The sequence below is a fragment of the Lathamus discolor genome, chromosome 15 (genome assembly GCF_037157495.1).
Source record: "Lathamus discolor isolate bLatDis1 chromosome 15, bLatDis1.hap1, whole genome shotgun sequence".
Taxonomy (NCBI): domain Eukaryota; kingdom Metazoa; phylum Chordata; class Aves; order Psittaciformes; family Psittacidae; genus Lathamus; species Lathamus discolor.
The window spans coordinates 4,280,942-4,301,532 of record NC_088898.1 but is presented as its reverse complement, the minus strand read 5'-3'; the positions used below and the strand labels follow the sequence as shown (position 1 = coordinate 4,301,532).

Here is a 20,591-nt window from a genome sequence, read left to right as displayed (position 1 = left end):
AATAAGGAGTATTCCTGCAGAAGGCGAAGCTGCCCCAGGGAGTGAAGGGTGCTGCTGCCAGGGTTTCGAGCTGGGCATCGTGAATTCTCTTCAAGTTTTCAAAGTCCTGGAAAGTTTTGATAAGCAAATACTGTCTGGGCTCTGCTTCTCTATTGGTTGTTTCTTCACCGCCAGATTTTGACACAAATAATCTGATTGAAAAATCAGGGAGGGGAACAGGGGCAAAAAACAGAGAGAGAAAAAAGGAGAAGTATCTATTTCAGCAGCCTGCGACTAAGTGAAAAAGTGGAAGAAGAGTCCAGAGAGAAGACGACATCTCGCTTGTCTGGGGAGATTTCAAGGCGAACCCAGTAAAGCAAAGTCCCCCAAAGAGGTGATTGATTTATTCTTTTAAACACTTAATTTAATTGTTTTTCTCATTTCTCTGATATGTTTTTCTGAGCTTTTTCTTCTTCTTTGCTTGTGTTTGCAAATATATAACATATTCCACTGCTTAAATCACTTGTCCTGAGGATTCCTTTATGATAATGGTTCACTTCATTCAAACGAATTAAGCCTTTTAAAGTTATACCAGATACTTATTTAATATACTTACTTCAGTATATGCTATATACTTACTTCACTCTCACATATGAAAATAATAGAACAAAATAGAAAAGATGCGACAATGGTCTCATACACCTGTGTCCCAGCAAGCTCCATGCAGCAGGAATAGCCTCTATATGTAGACTTTGATACTTAAACATTGAGGAGATGGTGTGCTATATTTTTCCTTTTAATTGCTCTTTTACAGGGCCAGACTTTTAAACTCAGAAACCAGCACACCTCTGCTGACATCAGTTCATCTGTGCCAGTTGTGTTTTATGCAAATTCAGTCTCTTCTGTTTAGGATTTTTGCTTCAAATCTCTTATTTTCTTATTTTTCCATCCTTCCCAAGGATGATACGCTGATTAGGGTAACAATTTCTAGCATATGGAATTAGCTATTTATAGAAGCTCCTCATATACCACCAGATTGATTCAATACATTAAAGCAGGAAAGCAAAAGATCTGCAAGTTCACACAGTAAGTGCATCTCTACGTTAAGGGGATGTGGAATTTGTTAGATCACATTATATATTTATCCATGGAAGCCTAAGGCAAAGTTTGGTAAAACCAGTGGCATTCCCAACATCACTAGGAGCTAAATGAAGTTTCTAAAGAACAAATGCTGTAGTTATATTCTAAACATTTTTCTATACATTACAGATGTACAAGGATTTCCATTCATCTTGGACAAATTTTCTATCATAATTTACTCTCCCTGCCAGAATGTCCATTTGCTCAGTTTTACCACAGGAATTCCAGATGTTCTGCTCATTTTTCCAGAAAAAACTCCCTCATTCAAATATCTTGCCCCAAGTACATTTGATTTTGCAAGGATGGATGAGTGATACATGCTTAATTTTGTTGTAAAGAATTGAAATGCTTTTAAATATGACTTTATATTTAAAGAATCAGGAATCCATAAAACCTCTTCTTTTATTTGGGCTCTTAAAAATTTCAGAAACAGGTTGTGTTCTGGTTTTGTGATTTTTTTTCTTCAGAAATGTCTTCTGAAAGACAAACTATTCTTTATCTTTGGAAACTTCACCTTTGCCAGAAAGAACAGAAAACAGCAATAATAAGATTTAAATATAAATTAAGCAATGGGAATGAAATGAACCTCTTCTAGCCTAAAACATTGTACACTCATCAACTCACATGAAGAGATATATAAATTGCAAGTTAAAATTAAGTATTTCCACTGAGTGTAGCAGAAAGAAGGGTTTGATCTCTACAGTTAACCTTGAAAATTTGAGAACAGGATTACCTGAATTTAGAGGGAAATGGAAGTCAGCTTTAGAATGGAACTTATGCTGCAAAGGGGGTTCCTGATTCAGTGTGGCACAATCCCGCAAACACCTGCTCCCAGTAGAGTGTTTTGTATTATAAATTTACCCACTGAAGGAACCAGACAGAACAGCTTCCCAATCCAATTCAGTGAGAATATGAATGTCTTCTGAATTATATCAAAGGGCACAATCCTGTATTTTTGGATACTCCAAGATGCTGTGCAGTGAAGTGGGAGTTAGGGCTTCACCAGGGATCAAGTGAAATTCATATCCTGAAGTCAGAAACCACTCCCTAAAAAAATCCCTTTTAATTTGGGGTTTGGGGTTGAGGCTTTTTTTCATAATCTCCAGTGTTCCAGTATTACAGTACAGTTTTACATGTGATACTCTGCAAAGTCACCAGAGAGCATCACTGAGGATTAAGGAACTTTGAGTTTGAACATAGGAGGGGAACACACAAATGCTGGGTCTCCTTTGAGGTCTGATATTTATAACCAGTAAAAGAAGCCCTTCTAAGGTACTTCTTTTCACTAAAATAGTGAAACAGTTTTTTTTTCCCTTGGGTCCTTTTGGCTGTCTTCCCCTCAAGGGTAACTACTACAACACTACTGTACAGCTACATGAATGGCAACAAGTAAGAGTGTCAGTTCTAGGAAGCTACTGCTTTTATATCCTGCATTGAATCCAAAGGTGCCGTGACATTTCCATTTTCAGTAGGCACTCCTGCCCAAGCAATGAGCTCCCTTGTGTGTTTGCCAGTCAAGGTAGAAACTGCTGCCACAGGGGCTGGCAAGAACAGACTCCATAAAAATAGAGTTTAATTTTTAGCAAAAGGTTGAAGCTAAATTCTGCCAGAAGCTTCAATGACTTTAAGACATAGCAGGGCCTGTTGTCCATAGCACTACTTTCCCTGTTAAATATAGTTAGCCATTTGTAGCAGCTGATCACTTGCTACAGATAATCTTTAGTTTCAAGGACAGAGTATTTTTTCTCTCACAATCTGTGCTTCTAGCTTTTCTCTAAGCTGGTTGCCTGAATCACAAAGACGGCCCAATGCAGTTGTTAATTAACTATGCTTCGGGCTCCCAGTTCCTGTTTTCTCTGTAAAATGGGGTGGGGGAAGGTAACTTCCTTTTGTAACGCTCAGTAGTCCATTAAAGATCGTTGTGCTCAGTAGAGGCCCTTATCAGCAGTCAAGATACTGGACCAAATTTGACTTTCACATATGCTGGTGCAAACACATTCAGAAAAATCTCGTTGATTCATATGCATCTACTTCAAACCATCATCAGAAAAGAGAGGTTGCACTTAGTGCCTTTGTGTAGTTAGCATATGGGTACTATCGTAAAGCACTGCAAGACTGCTTATGCACCCATCTCCAATTCTGGGTAATTTACATGGCTAGAGCTGTCCAGCTAATGCCATAAGGTCCTTCAGCCAGTGGGCAGGAAGAGGAACTCTTCTAACAGACACTGCTAGGCACAGGCTTTCACCCTACATTCAGTTACCTGCTGCCAGAGTGTCTTCCTCCACTAAGAAGCTCTGGGAAATTAACTGGTTCATTCAGGCAGAAATATACAATGTCTAAAGCTTACTGGCATGAATACCCTCCATTGTGGACACAGCCTGCCCCACCACATGGGAAAATCCCTTTGCTATGAGTGGAAATTCCATGTAGAAAAGGTTTGTGGTAGAACTTCAGCTTGGGGCACATCTGTGATGCAGACTGCAGCTCCATGCACTTGGGACTAACCAAGAGCAGCAAGACCCTCTATGCTAAGCCCTTCTGGTAGGACATGAGGTGCACAGGCTTAGCAGAGCACACTGATGCAGGGTTATACCCACTGCAGAACAGTTGTGTTTGTTCCAAGCTGGAGGTGTTTCTGTGCCTGCAGCTTTTCACCAGGCAGAGACACACGTTACAAATCTTTGAAGTAAGCTCATTAGAGAGTTAGGGGAGAGCAAATACAGCAAATACAGCAATGTACTTCAGTGTCCCTTCCATCAAGGGCATACTTATGGTTCATTCTCAGCACTGTTTTGTCCTCTTTCTAAAATTAAATTAACAAATCTACTCTTGGCCTCTGTTTTCTCTTACTCATCTCGAGTTACATGCAAATTTCTTGGAAAAAGATGAAGAAAAACAGGTGAGTCATTTCATAAGGAAAAAAAATAATGGTTAAGAGACACCAAGAGTTATCCCTGAAGTCATAGAAGAAGCAGTGGGAACCTTGGACCGTATTTTAAAAGGCAGCTATAACTGCTTCCAAAGGCAGCTGTGCTGGTGAGCACCTGACTCTCACCAACCACAGCAGGTTTGGCAATCCATTTGTCCACAGCAGACCTCACTGTGTGAATTCCACAGCACTTGCAGCCATAGGCAGCAGCGTAAATGTGGCTCTTGGACCTTTAAACAAAACATCACTGGGCTGTGTGACTGTATTCAGCATGTAGAGGTAATGTGGGCACTTCAGAACCGTGCGGGGTGGACTTTTTCCATCCCTGGCTGTTTGGGATTCCAGGAGCCTACACTGCTTTGTGCCAGTTTACACAGATGTTTCAGGTCATTCCTACTTAAGAGGAGCAAACTGTTCTTTGGTTTTTAGTAAATAAGTAGGCTGCATTTCAGCTGCTCCACGAAAAGAAACTTAATGCACTTTCCGGTCAACAGAAAGCCAGATTTGCTGCTGACTTTTCATATGAAATACAGCAAGATTTGCTTTTAGTGCTACTATCCTGAACAATTATAAGGGAAAATGCAAATACATATGCAAATAAGGTGCCAGCTGATATTGCCACACACAGCATTGAGCCTGTTGTCATATTGCCTCCATGAGAACAGTTACTAGCCCTGGGGAGCGGGCACAGGGCGGGCTGGGTTCTGGGTAGTAAAGATAACAGATGTATTGCAAGAGAATTTTGTATGATTAAATTTCAGCATTTTATGTTTGTTCCTAACCCAGCATTTCAACGGTCTGTGATACTTGAGTCAGACCCAAAAAGTTACCTCTGTTAATCAGCACTTCTGCTCTGCCTCTGCTTGACTGCTGTTTGTCAGCCAGAACACAAAATACTCCAGCTTTGACCAGCAAGGAGGAAACTTGCTACACAATGTGGCTGTGGGGATTTTCCACTTTGTCTCTCCTATTATTGATGTTGTTTCTATAATTATTTTCGTAGCAATCTTACAAATGGCTCAGGACTGTGCTCTTCAAGGTGCAGTACAAATACTAAGACCCTTTCTCAAAGGGGTGATCTTCAACCTTCAAACCAGTGTTTCTCAGGGAGGGTAAATTCAGATGCACTGCATCTTGTAGCCACAGCAGAGAGCCACCACATAGGCATTCTGGATTCAAATGTGTCTTTGCCACAGAACTCAATTTAAACATGCCTCTGTTTCACCATCTATAATATAAAGATAGCAGTAATCCTTTGCCTCAAACTAGGGGTAGATTGTGGAGTGCAGTTTTTACAGAGAATACTGTAATCTGCAATCTGATTTCAATCTGCCATCCGATTTCTACATGCAGTGGCAGAGAAGATTTTTCACTTAGCCCACTCCACAGCTCTGTGTTTTCCCCGGAGCTGAGATCCACCAAGCACCTAAACACATGCAGCATTCCCTTCAGCTGGGTGGACGGACCTTTGAGATGAACTCTCTGTCTCCCTAGTAGAAGAGTTTTAATACTTGTCACTGCTGCATGTGCTGGGGGAATACATGAGAAATTACCCCCCAAACCACAGAGATTCACCTGCCATTTTTCTGTCTTTCTGCCCAGGCAGTGAATGGAAAATGCCACGTTCCTTTTTGGTGAAGAGCAAAAAGGCTCATACCTACCATCAGCACCGCTTCGTGGAAGATGACCTGCCTATACTAACTTGGGATCCAGTAACCTCTCCTTTCACTGGTGAGTCAATCCATCCACTGGGCTTTTACAAGCAAGGCAGATCAATAATTGATAGCAAACTAAGGGAGTAGGATGAGTGAGGTAGAGAGCAACTACGGGCTTTACACAGGGATGTTAGTCTAAGGACAGACTGATCCCCTGCTGTGTGCCCTTTTTCTTTAGGCCGCATTCACACTGTCCCACTGAAACTAAATTTAGATTGTTGCTATGTTCATTGCACACATTCTCTCAGGACCTACACCTTCTCTACCTCAGTGTTACCACCTCCTCCCGATGATTTGCAAGGAAAGTTACAGCTAGAGAGAGAAAATACTAGTGATACCCTAACGCTGACTGTGAAAGGAGTCCTGCACACTCACAGGTGAAGGGCCAGCTGCTATATACTGTACTAACACCAACCAACACTGCTTCTGCCTAGGCCTGCTGTTCTCCCTCTGCTCCTGCTCCTGCTCTCCCACAGCAGTGTCAGGGCTGGGGGAATTACTCTCTTCCTTCAGGCACCATTCAAATTTTCTTTATTCAAATCCAGGATCAATGTACCCTTTGTTCTAGCCCTGGCTATCATATCAAAGTCCAGCCCTACGATAAGTCTGATAAAAAAGAAAGGTGACATTTAATTTAAGTTGCTGCCATCATCCTTTGACCATTTGTTGTGTGACCCTCACAAGAGGGTTTGGATGCCAGATGTCAGCCAAACTGGATCTCTGTCCATTTCATATTATTATAAAGTCTACTTCTTACAAGTGCTGGTTGATCCCTTTAGGGGCTGGGAGAAATGGGAGTGCGGGCAGGAGACAAAGCTGCGTAAGCAGTTACCTCCCCTCTCTGCTTCCCTACTTTGCTGACCATAAATTCAGGTTAACAATAATGAACTCTCTTAGCAGAGGGGTGGGGAGGTTAATAAATCAGTGATTGTTAGTTACCCACACAAATGAAAATAGTTTTAAATAGGGAAATAATTGTTACAGATTGTGGCCTTGTAGGGTTTTCTCTAACTATAAAGCATATCAAGTGTTCTATCATTTCTTCCTGCTCCCCTCTACCTTACCTATCTCATCCTGCTTGGAATTTCCCTTTCTCAGCAATGGGTAGACCTTGATTGCTATGCTGATTGTGCCACTCTGCACTTATTCAGGGAATTGAGCACGGACTCATGTATCCAAGAGTGAGCTCATACATAGGTACAAAACCTACCTTAATAAACTCTTAACATCCAGAATAAACTGACACTACTATGTGATTACAGACATAGGAGACAAGACACTGGAGGACATAAAGAATCAGGACCTAGAATGTGTGGTTCCAAAACAAGAAAATGACCCATCTGAACTGAAAGAAGAAAGTGTCCCTGTCCAGTACCCGAGCAGGATGCCACCGGGCCCTTCAGCTCAAGGTCTGCTACCCAAGACCACAATTGCAAATGAGGTCAGGGGTGGGCTGACTTATGGAGACCCTACAGCTGGGTCCAGATTTTCAGTAAATAGCAGCTCTTACTTTGACATCCGTGGTCAAACTCGGCCTAGGCAGAGCTCATCAAGAGGATTCTGTATTTCCCTTTATGATTCTGGTCTAGATCAGCATTTCCCTGAAGGATGATGCTGATTCCCAAAGAGCGAGCCTCCAAATCTCAAGGACTAATGTAGCTATATGGGTCAAGGCAGGTGTTCTCATGATATTTGTTCAAACACTGTATGAAGCAGAGCTAGTAAAGAGGTTAATATTCCCTTAGCATTCTCTCTCCCATAAAATTTCCTCAGATTGAAATCAAAGTCAGAATAGGAGCTTTGTATGAGAATAAGGATTTGAGTGAAAGAAGGAGGAGTTACCAATTGCAGCTCCCAAGGTCAGGCAATACATCAAATGGGGGAGGAGTGGTACCTGTGGAACATTTTGACTGGTGCCCAGCTGCAGGCATGACACTCACTTCTCCTTCTCCTTTGCAAACTCAGAGATGGCCATCCCAAGTCTGCAGATCAAAGACTGCACTAACATGACAAGCACCCCTTCGTTCTACAAAACAGGCTTTACTTGGGAAGCATTCCATTTGCCATACAGCTACCGACAGATGTCTCCCACCATGCAGTCAGCCATTCTGGAGCACCCAGTTAGCCTGTATGGAAGCCAGCTCCTGCCAAGCACTGAGCCCCCTCTGGATTACAGCATGCATTATTCCTCAGACATGGAAACCTACCATTGTGTGAAGTGCAACAAGGTGCGTGTCAGACAAGAACCTCAGGGATGGGGAGCACCTGGAGTGATTTTCATTGCATACATCAGTGTTTCACTGGGTTACAACACAGTGCAATGCATGCAGCTCAAAATGGGTAACTACTTGTTCTCCTGACTAGAGCACTAGGAATTATGCAGTTCACATGGCCCATGAGAGGGAAGAATCAAATAAAAAGAAGGGATTTAAAACAGAGATGGAGGCAGCCACCTCATTTAAAAAAATCACTGACATTTTATTTTGCAGGTATTCTCCACTCCCCATGGACTAGAGGTCCATGTCCGAAGGTCTCATAGTGGGACACGTCCCTTCGCTTGTGAAGTATGTGGCAAAACCTTTGGACACGCTGTAAGCCTGGAACAGCATACCAATATTCACTCCCAGGTGGGTAGTATGTTTCCAGAGAACCAGTTCTCCAGAGCTCAGGAGTGCTTGGACCTTAGCTATTGCTTTCTCCATCATAAGGGAAGTGACATTTCCAAGGTTACAAATGAGGTGGCTTTCCTGTAGCACTCAATGACAATGGTAGGAGCTCTGAAGACCATAGATCATGGTCTCACAAATCAGAGACTGCCCTTGAGAATTCCTTGGATGGGAGCAGAGGATTGTTGCTACCTGTTTTCTTCTGTGCCTCATCTCCTCGTAAAGGGCACAGGACTTTGGATCACAAGGCATAATCCATTTCCATAAGTATCCCTCCCACATTCTCTTTGTACTGCACCTCGCATATCAGTCCATGAGCCAAAGAGATTTGCTTAGCAAATCTACTACTCTCAACACTTGTAACACTCCTCAAGCTCTGTCACATGTCTTGCAGCCACAGACATTCCCGTGATTTTCATTCTGTAACAGGAAAGAAGTTTTGAGTGCAAGATGTGTGGGAAGACATTCAAACGTTCCTCCACCCTCTCCACTCATCTGCTGATCCATTCAGACACACGGCCCTATCCCTGCCAATACTGTGGCAAGCGCTTCCACCAGAAGTCGGATATGAAGAAACACACTTACATCCATACTGGTGAGAAACAAAATAGTCCCAGTAAGCAAATGCAAATTAGAGTCCATCATGTTGATACACATACATAGACCCCAGACACAGAGATACTGGACTGCAGATAGGTGCCCAAAGGCACTGGGCTGTCATTCTTCCCTGAGCAGTAAGAAAGCAGAAGGTCTAAGCATCACTGAGATGCATGTCCTCCTGTGTGACAAGGAGGTGGTTATTGACCAGCTTCTGGTACTTGTCATGATTGTACCTAGCCCTGGATGCAGACAGGGCATGGGTCAGTTCTTTTCACCCTCTGGTGCTAGATCAGAGCACAGGACAGCTGGGCTGGCAGCACCCTGGCACCCAAGCATAGCCAGTCAGGTCTGCATTTGCCAAAGGGCATTTCTACCTCCCTTCTCTCATCTGTGGAAGTGTTTCTTAATATTTTCTCTGCCCTGCAGGGGAGAAGCCCCACAAATGCCAGGTATGTGGTAAAGCCTTCAGCCAGAGCTCCAACCTCATCACTCACAGCCGCAAGCACACCGGCTTCAAGCCCTTCAGCTGTGAGCTCTGTGCTAAGGGCTTCCAGCGCAAAGTGGATCTACGGAGGCACCGAGAGACCCAACACAGTCTCAAGTGAGGGATGGCTCCCAGTCTTTGCTGGAGCTTCCACTCCAGGGAAGAAGGCTTTCCCCAGCATCTCCATCCACCGTGGGGCTGCCTACCCTGTGAAGCCCATATAGTGCCCTGTGTTCCCCTGAGGACTGGCAAAGTCATGTCATTGGCTTTGGAGTACTGGCACACCAGGGCCTTGCACATCCCAGTAGGTGACAAAGAAACCTGCAGGAGCTCTCACTTTTCAATTACAACAGGTATCAGCCCATATCTGACATCACCCGCTCAAGTGCAAAGCCAGAGGAGTTCCTCCAAGGTCACTATTACTCTGGTTTTACACCATGTGCAGGATTTGGTTCATCAGACTGAACCAGCAGTGAGATGGGAACTCCTGGGCTAGTGGCAGCTACAGTCTGTGCCAAGTTAGTGCTGTAACCATGTTCTGCTTTGATGGTTAGGAAGATAAGGCCAGGGCATGCAAATAGACTGTATTCAGTGAGCTGTGTTCAACCTGGACAAGGCTTCTGCAGAGACTTGCCCAGGTCATAAATTCTGGCAACAGGCACCTAATTTTCTTTCAGCAGAACATTTACTGTGATCAAATGACAAGTTAACTGTGTTGTATTTTTAGCTTGGAGTGGGAGGAAAACACTGAGAAAACAGCTCCTTATCCCTAGCTGATAACAGGGGTCTCTAAATGCATTCCCCATATGCACCGTGCTGCAAAGATCCCTGGGTTAGTGGTAACCAAGCAAGCTCCAGAGAGAGCCATGCCACAGCATGAGGCATAAGCTAATAAGACCCATGTCTCAGTACCACACAAGAGAGACTGGCTGCTCTTGGAATCCAGGCTGGTATGTCCCACAGTATTTCACTGCATGCTAGACATACCAACTTAGAGGTGTTCTGGGCAATCCTATGTCACTTGCATGGTCAGGAATGGCCCTTGGATATCAATGTCAAGGGCCAGAGTTCTGCTTTCCAGCCACTCTCTTAAAGGAGGAAGTGACCCAGCCTGTACACTTTGGCAGAGTATGCAAGTACCTTACAAATATTGTACAAACAGCTGTGGTATTTCCTTCTTCTTCCAGGTCTAGGGATAAAAGCAAAGCACTGGAACGAGTAAAGAGCTAGTTCCCCTCCAAGCTGTGCTATGTTCTCACTATATAACCTTTGGCAAGTCACTGCACTGCGCTTTTATTTCTCCACCCCTCCTGGTGATGTGGAGTTATTCACTCAGGTTTATAGAATCCCTCCAGTTCTTGACAGGAAGGACAAAGTATTATTAAGAAGACAAGTGCTTTCAGTTAAGCAGGGCATTGTAGCAGCACACAGCCCACTCCATAACTACATCACTGAACACATGGCCTTGGACAATGACACCAGTGGGAAGTAGCCTGGAGAATGGGCCATCATGGGCAAAGAAGAAACGGTCCAAGTGGAAAACTCATTTATCGCCAGGAGAGAATAAGTCTGCCCTGCCTTCAATTACACTGCTGTAAATCCAGTTATTCTCCTAAGACCTAAAATGTACTTGCCCCTTTTTTATGTGCCTAAGCTGTTAGTCATTAATATTCATTCTGGAAGCTCAAGAGTCTGTACTCCTGGCTTTACTTGTACACTGTAAATATGTATTTATACTTATTCTAATGTATATTTTTATTGCATTATACCAGACAGTGACAACATGTACAGGCCTGCTGGGATTTATCTGATAAATCTGTTCCCTCTTGGTAACTGGGCTAACATAGTGTATTCCATGTTAAAAATACCCATTTCAAGAAAAGCTCACACTTGATTCTGGAGGTGCAGGCAGTGAGGATGGAGGGGAAAAGGAGAAGGGAGAAAGTACAGCATTTTCTCATATGGTTCAAGTGGAAATAAAGGTGGAAGTTCACATGCAGAACAAGGCTCCAAAACTTACACTTGGAAGAAATCAAATTCAGGGAGCAGGGGCCTATTGGCTAAAGAACAGCCACAAACAGTGCTCAAAGCCTGGGATAAGAAACATTCATTCTCAGAGACAAATTGGTGGAGAGTCCCACACAGGCAGCAAGTCAGCTCTGCAGAGCAAGAGGGCTGTGTAGCTGTAATCACAGATGACATGGGACTGTGTGCCCAGCAGACAGTGTTACTAAACCCCCCGTTTTTTTGTTACCAGAACTGCTGTCCTTTCCTGGGTCATGCCAGAACCTGGTCAGGTTCTCTGGTCAGAGACTCCAGGGGAGGTGTATGATCTCTGACAGAACTGGGGTAAAGGAACTGGTCCCCCAGGTCCTCACTGTAACACCTGAACACTCTCACATATGCACAAGCCTTGCTCAAAGTAAAGTCATTTCAGCTTATTGAAACTGCTGCCAAAAATGCAAACCCTGTTTATCCTCCGCAAATCTGCAAACAGAAATATTTAAAGTGCATGTCAGCATCTGAACTGCTCAGCAGTAAATAACCTCCAGCCGCAAAACACACAGGCACAACAGCACAGACTTCCCTGCCTGTGTCCTGGCACAGTAGGTGTGTCTGACTCCTCTGAAGCTACACACTTAGGGCCATTCTGGAGGGAAGTGCTGGCACATACAGACTGGCACTGTGGCAAGACTGCCTGTAAAACCACTCATAAAAGCAAATCAGGCAGCTGGTTCTCCTGAGTCTGCTGAATAAGGGCTACTCTAGCCATTAGATTTCCATTCCTATCTTTGATTTCTGTGATACAGAGGAGGTATAACCTTCAATGGGCAGCTGTGGTCTTCACTCCTAAGGTTGTTCTGCAGCTTGCTTCTCCCTCCTAACCAAGCAAGATTACCCCAGTCCTGTCTTTTATTTGCCCAAGACTCTAGGGCAGGCAGATGCTTTCACCATTATTGTGCCTACTGAAGAGGAGCTAGTTACACTAGAGGAGGCAGTGTCAGCCATACCCGTACATTTATGAGGAGACCGGCGGGCACATCCCCAGGAGATGTAAGGACTTCTTTAGATGGATGGGCAGTGTGTAGAGAACACTGGGATGGCTTTAGGCAGCATGCTGCTGCAGAGCTGTGCTCAGGAAAACGTCTGTGGCCAAAGCAGCCCAGGGGGCCAGGGTGACCCACTCCCACCAGGACTGGGAGTATATCTCTAGGAACACAGAATGTGGATGGAGGCCAGCTGGCAAAGGTAGAGTGAGACAGTAGGGCCAGAGTCAGGACCTGCAAAGGGAGGGGGAGAAGGAATTAACTTGCAGAGTTTTCCACTAAGTCACTACAGTTTCTCCCTCTTAAGTAACAAAGTGGCACTTTCAGACCACTGTGTAATACCCTGCTTCCTTCAGGACTATGATGCTAGCAGCACAAAGGAAACCCCTGGGCTTTCATCTGCACCCCCTGAAGCTCTGGAAATGCAGGCGAAGGAGTAAGGGAGAAAACAGATCTGGCATTACCCAAATCTCACCACACCAGGTTGGGGGACAGCATTCCACTCCCAACACAGCACCAGCCAAGGGCAGGCCTGCTGTATGGAGCGGACAAAGTGCTTCCATGATCCTTGGTACCCAAGAATGCTCAGAACCTGTCAGGATCAGGCCATGGCTGTCACTAGCTCCAAACACACCTGCCCTTGTTCTCCAAACATGCAAATCCTCCCCAGTTCTGACCACTCTGAAAACAACCCCTTTCCCGCCATATCCCCTTGCATCAAAAACATTCTGGTCAGCCAATCAAGGAAACAGATAACAAAAAGCAAAATCTCAACTAATCTTCATAGCTGAAGAAAGAGCTGATTGTTTTGCCTCCCTCCAAGCCCGACCCGCATCCTGCCCTTCCCCAGTCCTCTTCACACCTTCTTCCCTTTATTGCCAGAGAAAGAAAATCCTGGTCTTTGGGCTGTTTTGTTTAGCAAATGAGGGATATGCAAAGCAATAACCCCGGGCATTTGTCAGAAGGAGAGAGGTGCCTCTGTGTCTTCCAGACACCCTTTAGGCACTGAGAACAGCAGCCCAGAAATACTATGATCAAGGGTGGATTTAAGTGCGGGCACATGATGCATCTTCCTAATGAAGACAGAGCCACAGGACACCTGCAGGAAGCAGAGCTATCATGCCATTATGCTGGAACTTACGTTCAGGTTGTATTAACCTCCACAGAGTGGAATCCTAAGGAAGGAAAACCCTGAAGTTTTTACATTGTGTTGGCAATGGTTAGGGAAGGCCTAAAAGGAACTGACAGAAAGGACAGGGGAGAATTAGGCTTCATTTAGGTACAGGTTGTATTTGGGAGGGGGAAAGGGGGGAAGTAAACTAAAACTTGCTGAGTCCAGTTGCTTCCCACCCAAACTTCAGAGAAAGCCTTCAGTGTAAAAAGTGATAAGAGCGAGTCCCTTGTCCCCACAGCAGGTCATTCCCACAGGGCCACGCAGTGTAGGTGATGGGGACACACAAGCAGGTTAGTTCCAGCCCATCAGCATGGTACACAAGGGGAAACCTGAAAACATTAGACAATCTCCCAGAAAGAGCTGCACGCACACATTTCCTTGCATAGGGAAAACATTCCTGCTCACAAAGCAGAGAATTTTTCCCACTTCTCCCCTGGAATAGCACATCCACACAGAAGAGACAACCCAGAACAGCCACACCAAAATTATTGAAGGATAATAAATCTATCAGTTGCATCTCAGCTGAATGAGAGCCAAGAAAACACATATCCCTGCAGAGCTCTGACAAACCATCTCACAACTAACAGTCACCACAGACACACTGATGTTAAGGCTGCAACCCTGAACTGAGACTTGAGATCTACCACATGCTTCCTGCATGACCTAGGGCAAGACATGAGCTCTGTATTTCTGAAGTTGTTCAGCTCACTATGAGACTCACAGAAAGCTTCACCCATCTGTGAGAAGAGGATAATAATTCCCCCTCTCCCCTTCATTTCACTTGTTTATTTCAACGGTAAGATAGTCAGGAATGGACCTGCCCCTCCTTATCTTCTACATACAGCACCTTCACAATGAAGCCTTGATCTCGGCTTGGAACGCCCAAGTGCCATATTAATAACAAGTGATAGAAACTTAATTCAGCAAAGCAACCTAGTTCTGCAACTGGCTTAGAAAGAAATCCTCCAAGCACAGCAAGACCCCTACATTAAAACCACTAAACTGCCAACTGAGAGGAGAAACAGGGCAAGCAGAAACACAGGATAAATCAGACATGAGCAGCATTTTCACCAGTGAATAATATTCCAGAGAGAGACAGAACTGGATATAGATGCTACAAACACCTCACTTGATATCCTCATTTTAAAAGGTGTTACTTCAATACAAGCATTTTTCAATCTGGTCCTTGGGCTGATTTTGACCTCTTGGCCCCAGGGTGATCTTGTTCACCATACCAGATGGACAGACAGGCAGAGAGCAAAGAGTCCCCAAGAATGGGGAAATCTGAGGCTGGGGAGGAGCTGAGTGTGCACTGGGCTCAGCTTTGCTCTGATAAGTTTATCAAGCACTGCCGGCTGCTAACTGTCAGCAGGCAAAGTGGGCCTGTTAGGGAGGAGGAACAGCTCCCAGGGCAAGATAGGACAGCCCATGCCTTATCAGAGTGCCTGAGCCAAAGAGGGAACTGGAGAGTGGGCACTTTCCAACCACTTCATCTGAACAACAGACAGATTGGCAGGAAAGGCCTGTCAGCCCTTTGCTTCTGCCACCCAGGCATCAACAGGGAGCCCCCATCCACACAAATAACCTTGGTAAGTGCAGTATGAGAACTGCAAACGTGAACATAAGGGCCTAAGGGAATGCAGGGGGTAGGCTTTCTTAGGAACATTGCACAGCAGGGAGAGTCAGATTTACAGCAAACAATTCAGATGTTTACTGAGCAAGCTGATCCCGTTCAGTGCTCAGAGCAGCACTTCTCCCCCACACTGCCTTCCCTAGGTCTGGGAGAGGAATCTAGCACTTCAGAATAACACTAGTCACTAAGTTTTGGCGTATAGTTAATTGCTTTGTTTTCCCTTTACTGTTTCTGGAAAAAAAGCCCCAAACAACCCAAACAGTAAAAACACCCAAGTGAACAGAAGAGGAAAAACCTGACCATTCCCATTTGAGCTGCAAGAGTATGGGCCAACCAATGACCATTCACACTACTCCTAGGGCAGCAATAACCAAATCAGTACAGCTCAAGATCATAGCAGATAGACTCTCCTACATTTGGATGAGCTCCCCTGGACCTGTGCAAACTCCCTGTCCAGATACCTCAGTTGTGACAGAGAGGGTAACAAGAGATTCCCACATGGCACATCCTTGTTTTTTGTGCTGAGAAGAGGCTGTGCAGCATCGAACCATTGTCAGATCAGCAGCTTCAGCACTCTGCATTACTTCAGCCTGTCACACCACGCTGTTACCAGGTCACTGTGCAGTTAGACCATATGGACCGCTGTCATCCTGCCTTCCACCACCGCTGGGTCTCTGGCTGGGTTCAAGCTGGTGACTTTGGTCCTGCCTGTATCAGGCGATTTTACTTAGAGCTAGCCCCAGTGTAAGCCCTGACCTGTGCTGGGAGGATGTGTTCAGACTTGGCTGCCTGGGTGCAAGTGATGCTCCAAGCCCTCCATGGGATACAAGGCAGAAAACCCTCTGCAGCAGGAAAGTAGGCCAGGATATCTCCAGTGTGAGCTAGTCACTTAAAGGCTCCCTTTCTGGCAAGTAACATATCTAGGAATCAATTTAGCTCCTCCTAAAGCACCTATCTAGAGTAGGACAGAAGTCATGCCTTCAACGCACCTACTTTTCTCCCTGAAGAGAAAAGGAGCCTCATTTCTCCTGTAACTTTAGATGTCTGCAGATAAGTCACACCCCTGTGGTTTCTGCACCACTCTCAAGCCAAGTTTCTCACAGCTGTTTCTGTTCCAATCCATAATCTACTATTCTCCAGGCCATGAACAACCTCTAAGCCGTTTAATTCTTCTGTGCATTGAGGGCTCCTAAGTCAAGTTCTAAGCACAACAGCCACATTCAGCACTGGCCGACACAACTCTGAGGTTCAAGGCTTTCTCATGAAGAATAAGGAGTTAAAAATAACTCTACCCCATTGAATCTGCCTTCCTCTTGAATAATTTTAAAGCAATGAGACTTTATCTTACATCCCAGACCCTTCTATATTAGGAGCTTTGGTGGGATTTTTGGCAGTGGTCAAGTCTACTGGTTTCTTTTCTTTATAAAATAAAAATTATCTCTTGTCTCAGTTGAGGAAGGGGAAGTCAGAAATGATGGAGCATTCCTGTTCTTGAAAGGGCTCCATCCTGAGAGTGTGAACATGGTGAGCCAGTGTGTCAGTCACACATCCCTACCCAGCTCCTTATTTAGATCCAGCGTGGAGTAGCTTAACTGTAAATCCATCAGGCTCGGTGGACACCCAGCTGTGAGAGCACCTGGGGAAGGCAGTCCAGAAACTGATACTGTAGCATCATGGAGAACACCACATAGGAGACTCAAAACTCAAAGAAGAAGGATTGCATTCCTGGTTTTGACACTGTCAGCTGATCTGAACCAGCCACTATCCCTCCCCATGTCTCAGGTTTCCCATTTGCAAAGTGAAGATAATGACACAGACGTGCTTTGAGATCTATGGATAACAGCAAGGCAGAATTGCTGCACCAGCACAGTAACCTTATATTGGAGTGGCATTGTGAAAGCATCGCACAGAACATGCAGAAAGCATCAAAGGGAGGTCTGCATTGTCATCTGCCATCCTGCATTTGTCTCTTTAAAATACTTGCCCAAATTTGAATAGGACAACTAGAAATCGAACTCAGATCACCTGGACTTCCAGTGTTGTTTGTTAACCAACTTTCTATTTTACATCCTTGAAGTACAACTAATTAGAACATCCCAAGTTAAAACTCTGTTCTTAGGAGAAGTATCATGTACTATTGGTAAGATTATAGTTCTGAAAGATACTTACAAAATTATGCACAAAACTTACTTTCTAGTACCTGCCATTAAAGGCAGAGCTGACAGAGAAGAAAGCCTTTGGTTTCAGAGTGAATGTACATGGAACAGCTGAGGTCTCCTATCTTAACTGCATCTTAGGGAAACAACTATCTAGAAAGTCAGAGAGCTGTGTCCACATGCCAGCCACATAATGCCACAGCAGTGGTGCTGCAGACTCAGAAATACTAATGATACTTTGCCTTTGAATAGCACATACTGTCTAAGGATTTCAGAATGCTCCACAAAGATGGAACACCTTATCCCTGTTTTACTGCAAGGAAACTAAGGGCCAGGGAGAGATAAAGTACCTAGAGGATGTAGAGAGGGTGAGTAAAAGACCTAAAAAATGAACCAAAGCATTTTAGCTCCCAGTTCTTATTTCAGTCATTAGGTAGTGGACAAAGTTCAGTCCTGTTGCAATATAAATGGCTTAATAAGTTATACCAGTGGAATCTGGTGTGTTCTCTCCAAATATGCAGGCAGATGACTGCCTTGGAGCTCTGGCACACCTTTACTCATACGATACCTAGCTACTACAAGTCTGGAAGCAGGCACTACATACTGTGACCTATTTCAAGCCAAACTCCTATTTTCTTAGCCATGTGTTCCCACTGAAATGAACACAACATACAACAGTCAGCAGGATTTAGCTCCTAGCCAGCAAGTTTTCTCACAGCATCACTATAAATTTTGCAGGATATACAACACAAACCTTGTGGTTTTCAGATCAATAATTTATATTTTGGGGGCACCATCTCCTCAGCCTCACTTCCTCAATCCCAAAGTCCTCAGCAATCTTAGCTCGGAAGGGAATGTGACTCAGGCCTTCAACTGAATGGCTGTCATCTGCAAACCCTGAAGACTGGATGTGGCCGTGGTTTTATCACTGGCCACCAGCTGCCTGTAGAGCTCCTGCCTCCTCCCCAATGATTCAGCAAATCTTCTCCAAGAAGAAAAACAAGCACATAAATGAACAAATCACAATGTCAGATTACAAAAATGAGCGGGGAAAAGCTGTGGCTCCAAGGAGGGAGAAAAAAACTGGTGAAGCTGCATGATCCAAGGCCTGGCAAAGAGAGGGGAGCAATAATAATGTAGAAAGAGGGTTATAATTTGGATTCTTTACACTGTGAAACACTGCGAACAAAAAATAACACAACGTGGAAGGAAATGAAGCACATTCTGCCTTCTGCTATCTGGGCACTGCACAGGGCTGATGTGGATTTTTACTGGTATAGATGAGAACTGAATAGTCAATTCTCGTTTACTCTGGAACAAAGTTCCACTAAGCAAACTATTTTCAGGAGTTTCTGCTGCCTGTACCCAAGACTTTCAATAGTTTGGAAGCCCACTGTCAAGCACTTCCAATGTCACTGTGCCTGAAATAAAAGTTCTGTAAGTAATTTTACCCAAAGCATGGCAGAAAGCAGTTAGAATGGATGTTTTAACTTCTGACAGTTTTGGCCACTGTACCACATTTATATATTATAGGTCTTTCCCATAATCAGCTTTGTTTCCTGCTGTAACCAGTCCTGAGTGAAATACAGTATGAACTTTAAGTCTACAGAATAGAAAGTAAAGATGAAACTTCAGCCATACTATAGTTAGGAGATGGAATATTTCCCCTAATGGCATCCAGCCCTGACACTCCAGAGCCCAGCGTTCCAAGAATGCCATGAAATCCTAAAGAAAATGAGAGAGAATTATAGTTTTTAGGATCAATAGGGGAGACCATGTCACCATGTTTGAGTATTTAAAGGGTGGCTACAAAGAACACAAAGACACCCATTTAAAAAGAGGTCACGTGGCAAAAAATGTTGAGAGGTAATGGCACAAGTTTTCCCAATGAGAACAATCATCCACTGGAATAATCTCCCTAGGGAAGTGGTGGATTCCCCAACGTTGGACACTTTTAAGACTTGGCTGGACAGTGTGCTGAGCTGTCTTGTCTAGACCATGTTTTTGCCAAGAAAGGTTGGATGAGATGATCTGTAAGGTCCCTTCCAAGATGGGATTCTATGATTCTATGAAAACGTGGTACTACTGCACTCTACAGGCTGAAAACAGTGAATAGATAATTCAGTTTTTTTAATCACAATTTCTAAGCCACACTCATCTCTTTGGGGAGGGAGACTGGCTCATGGCTCCTGGGTATTCGGGGCTGGTGGTCCTGCTTCTGCCCCATCCCAGAGTTTTCACAGAATTAACACACTCATTGCCCACCCTGCTGAGACGACCAGGAGGAACAACAGTGGCTGTAACACTAACATGCAAACACAGACATGCCACCAACCCTGACTCAAGGACTCAGGTTATTCAGGGCTCAATGATCCCATAGTTTTTTGGTGCTAGGTGGGAATGTCTGCAGCCATACCAAGGATCTTGTCTGCACAATTCCAATTGAGCACTTCCTTACTTCTCTTACAGGCTCATTGCACAGATCTGTCTGGTGTGTCTTGTGTCCGAGCAGTTTACAGATGGCCTTCTCTTGCAGTGGCAATCCAGAATGTGTCAGCACCACTGCTGAGCTGTTTTCCGGAGCTGCTTCTTCTCTGCATCCTTTTGGCCTTAGGTCTTAGGGCCTGGCTTCTCATGCATCCATCATCACAGTTGCAGCTGTATCCTTTTGTAACAGGCCATGGCAGCTGTAGATTCTTCCTCATGCTCCCCCCCGCCCATGTCTTCTCACTAAAGGCTCCTTCTCTCTGGGAGTAATTATTGCTGGGAGTGTTATTATGTCTCTGGGTGGAATCATTTGTCTTGTTTGTGTGTGGTGTCAGTTTGCATGTGTCAGAGTTGGAGCTGCTCAGCAGGGACATGAGACAGGAACAACAGGAAGCAGTCAGGAACTATCCCCCGACCTTTAAAGTGGTCAAACGCAAAGGATGGAAAAGCTTGAGCCACTGGGATGCTTTCTGGGACAGAGGCAGAATATTTCTGCCTGGCTCGAGTGGGAAAAGGGCAAAGAAAGGTGCGCCCTATACGCCCAGTGAGGAGTTACCGTCCTGGGATGGTACAAACTG

At 44.6% G+C, this 20,591-nt stretch overlaps 1 protein-coding gene across 4 annotated transcripts; it reads left to right on the top strand.

Moving 5' to 3' along the window:
- The first annotated feature begins 214 nt into the window (after positions 1–214).
- On the top strand, positions 215–20,251 carry GFI1B (growth factor independent 1B transcriptional repressor). Of its 4 annotated transcripts, none has more exons than XM_065695672.1 (7): positions 215–373; positions 5,654–5,782; positions 7,029–7,175; positions 7,732–7,994; positions 8,256–8,393; positions 8,862–9,027; positions 19,996–20,251. In XM_065695672.1, the coding sequence occupies exons 2-7, from the start codon at positions 5,668–5,670 to the stop codon at positions 20,145–20,147; spliced, it is 981 nt and encodes a 326-aa protein (XP_065551744.1). In that variant the 5' UTR covers positions 215–373; positions 5,654–5,667; the 3' UTR covers positions 20,148–20,251. The 4 variants fall into 4 exon arrangements, with proteins under 4 accessions (XP_065551744.1, XP_065551743.1, XP_065551745.1 ...); XM_065695671.1 differs by lacking the exon at positions 19,996–20,251 and adding an exon at positions 9,459–11,349; XM_065695673.1 differs by lacking the exons at positions 7,029–7,175; positions 19,996–20,251 and adding an exon at positions 9,459–11,349.
- The last annotated feature ends 340 nt before the right edge of the window (positions 20,252–20,591 follow it).

What these genes read in the sequence shown, in the direction of transcription:
- GFI1B (XM_065695669.1), top strand. Translation starts at nt 5,593, where the DNA reads ATGAGAAATTACCCCCCAAACCACAGAGATTCACCTGCCATTTTTCTG. An exon ending in ATTGTGTGAAGTGCAACAAG is followed by an intron (nt 7,995 to 8,255) that starts GTGCGTGTCAGA and finishes TTTATTTTGCAG; the next exon opens with GTATTCTCCACTCCCCATGG. An exon ending in ACACACTTACATCCATACTG is followed by an intron (nt 9,028 to 9,458) that starts GTGAGAAACAAA and finishes TCTGCCCTGCAG; the next exon opens with GGGAGAAGCCCCACAAATGC.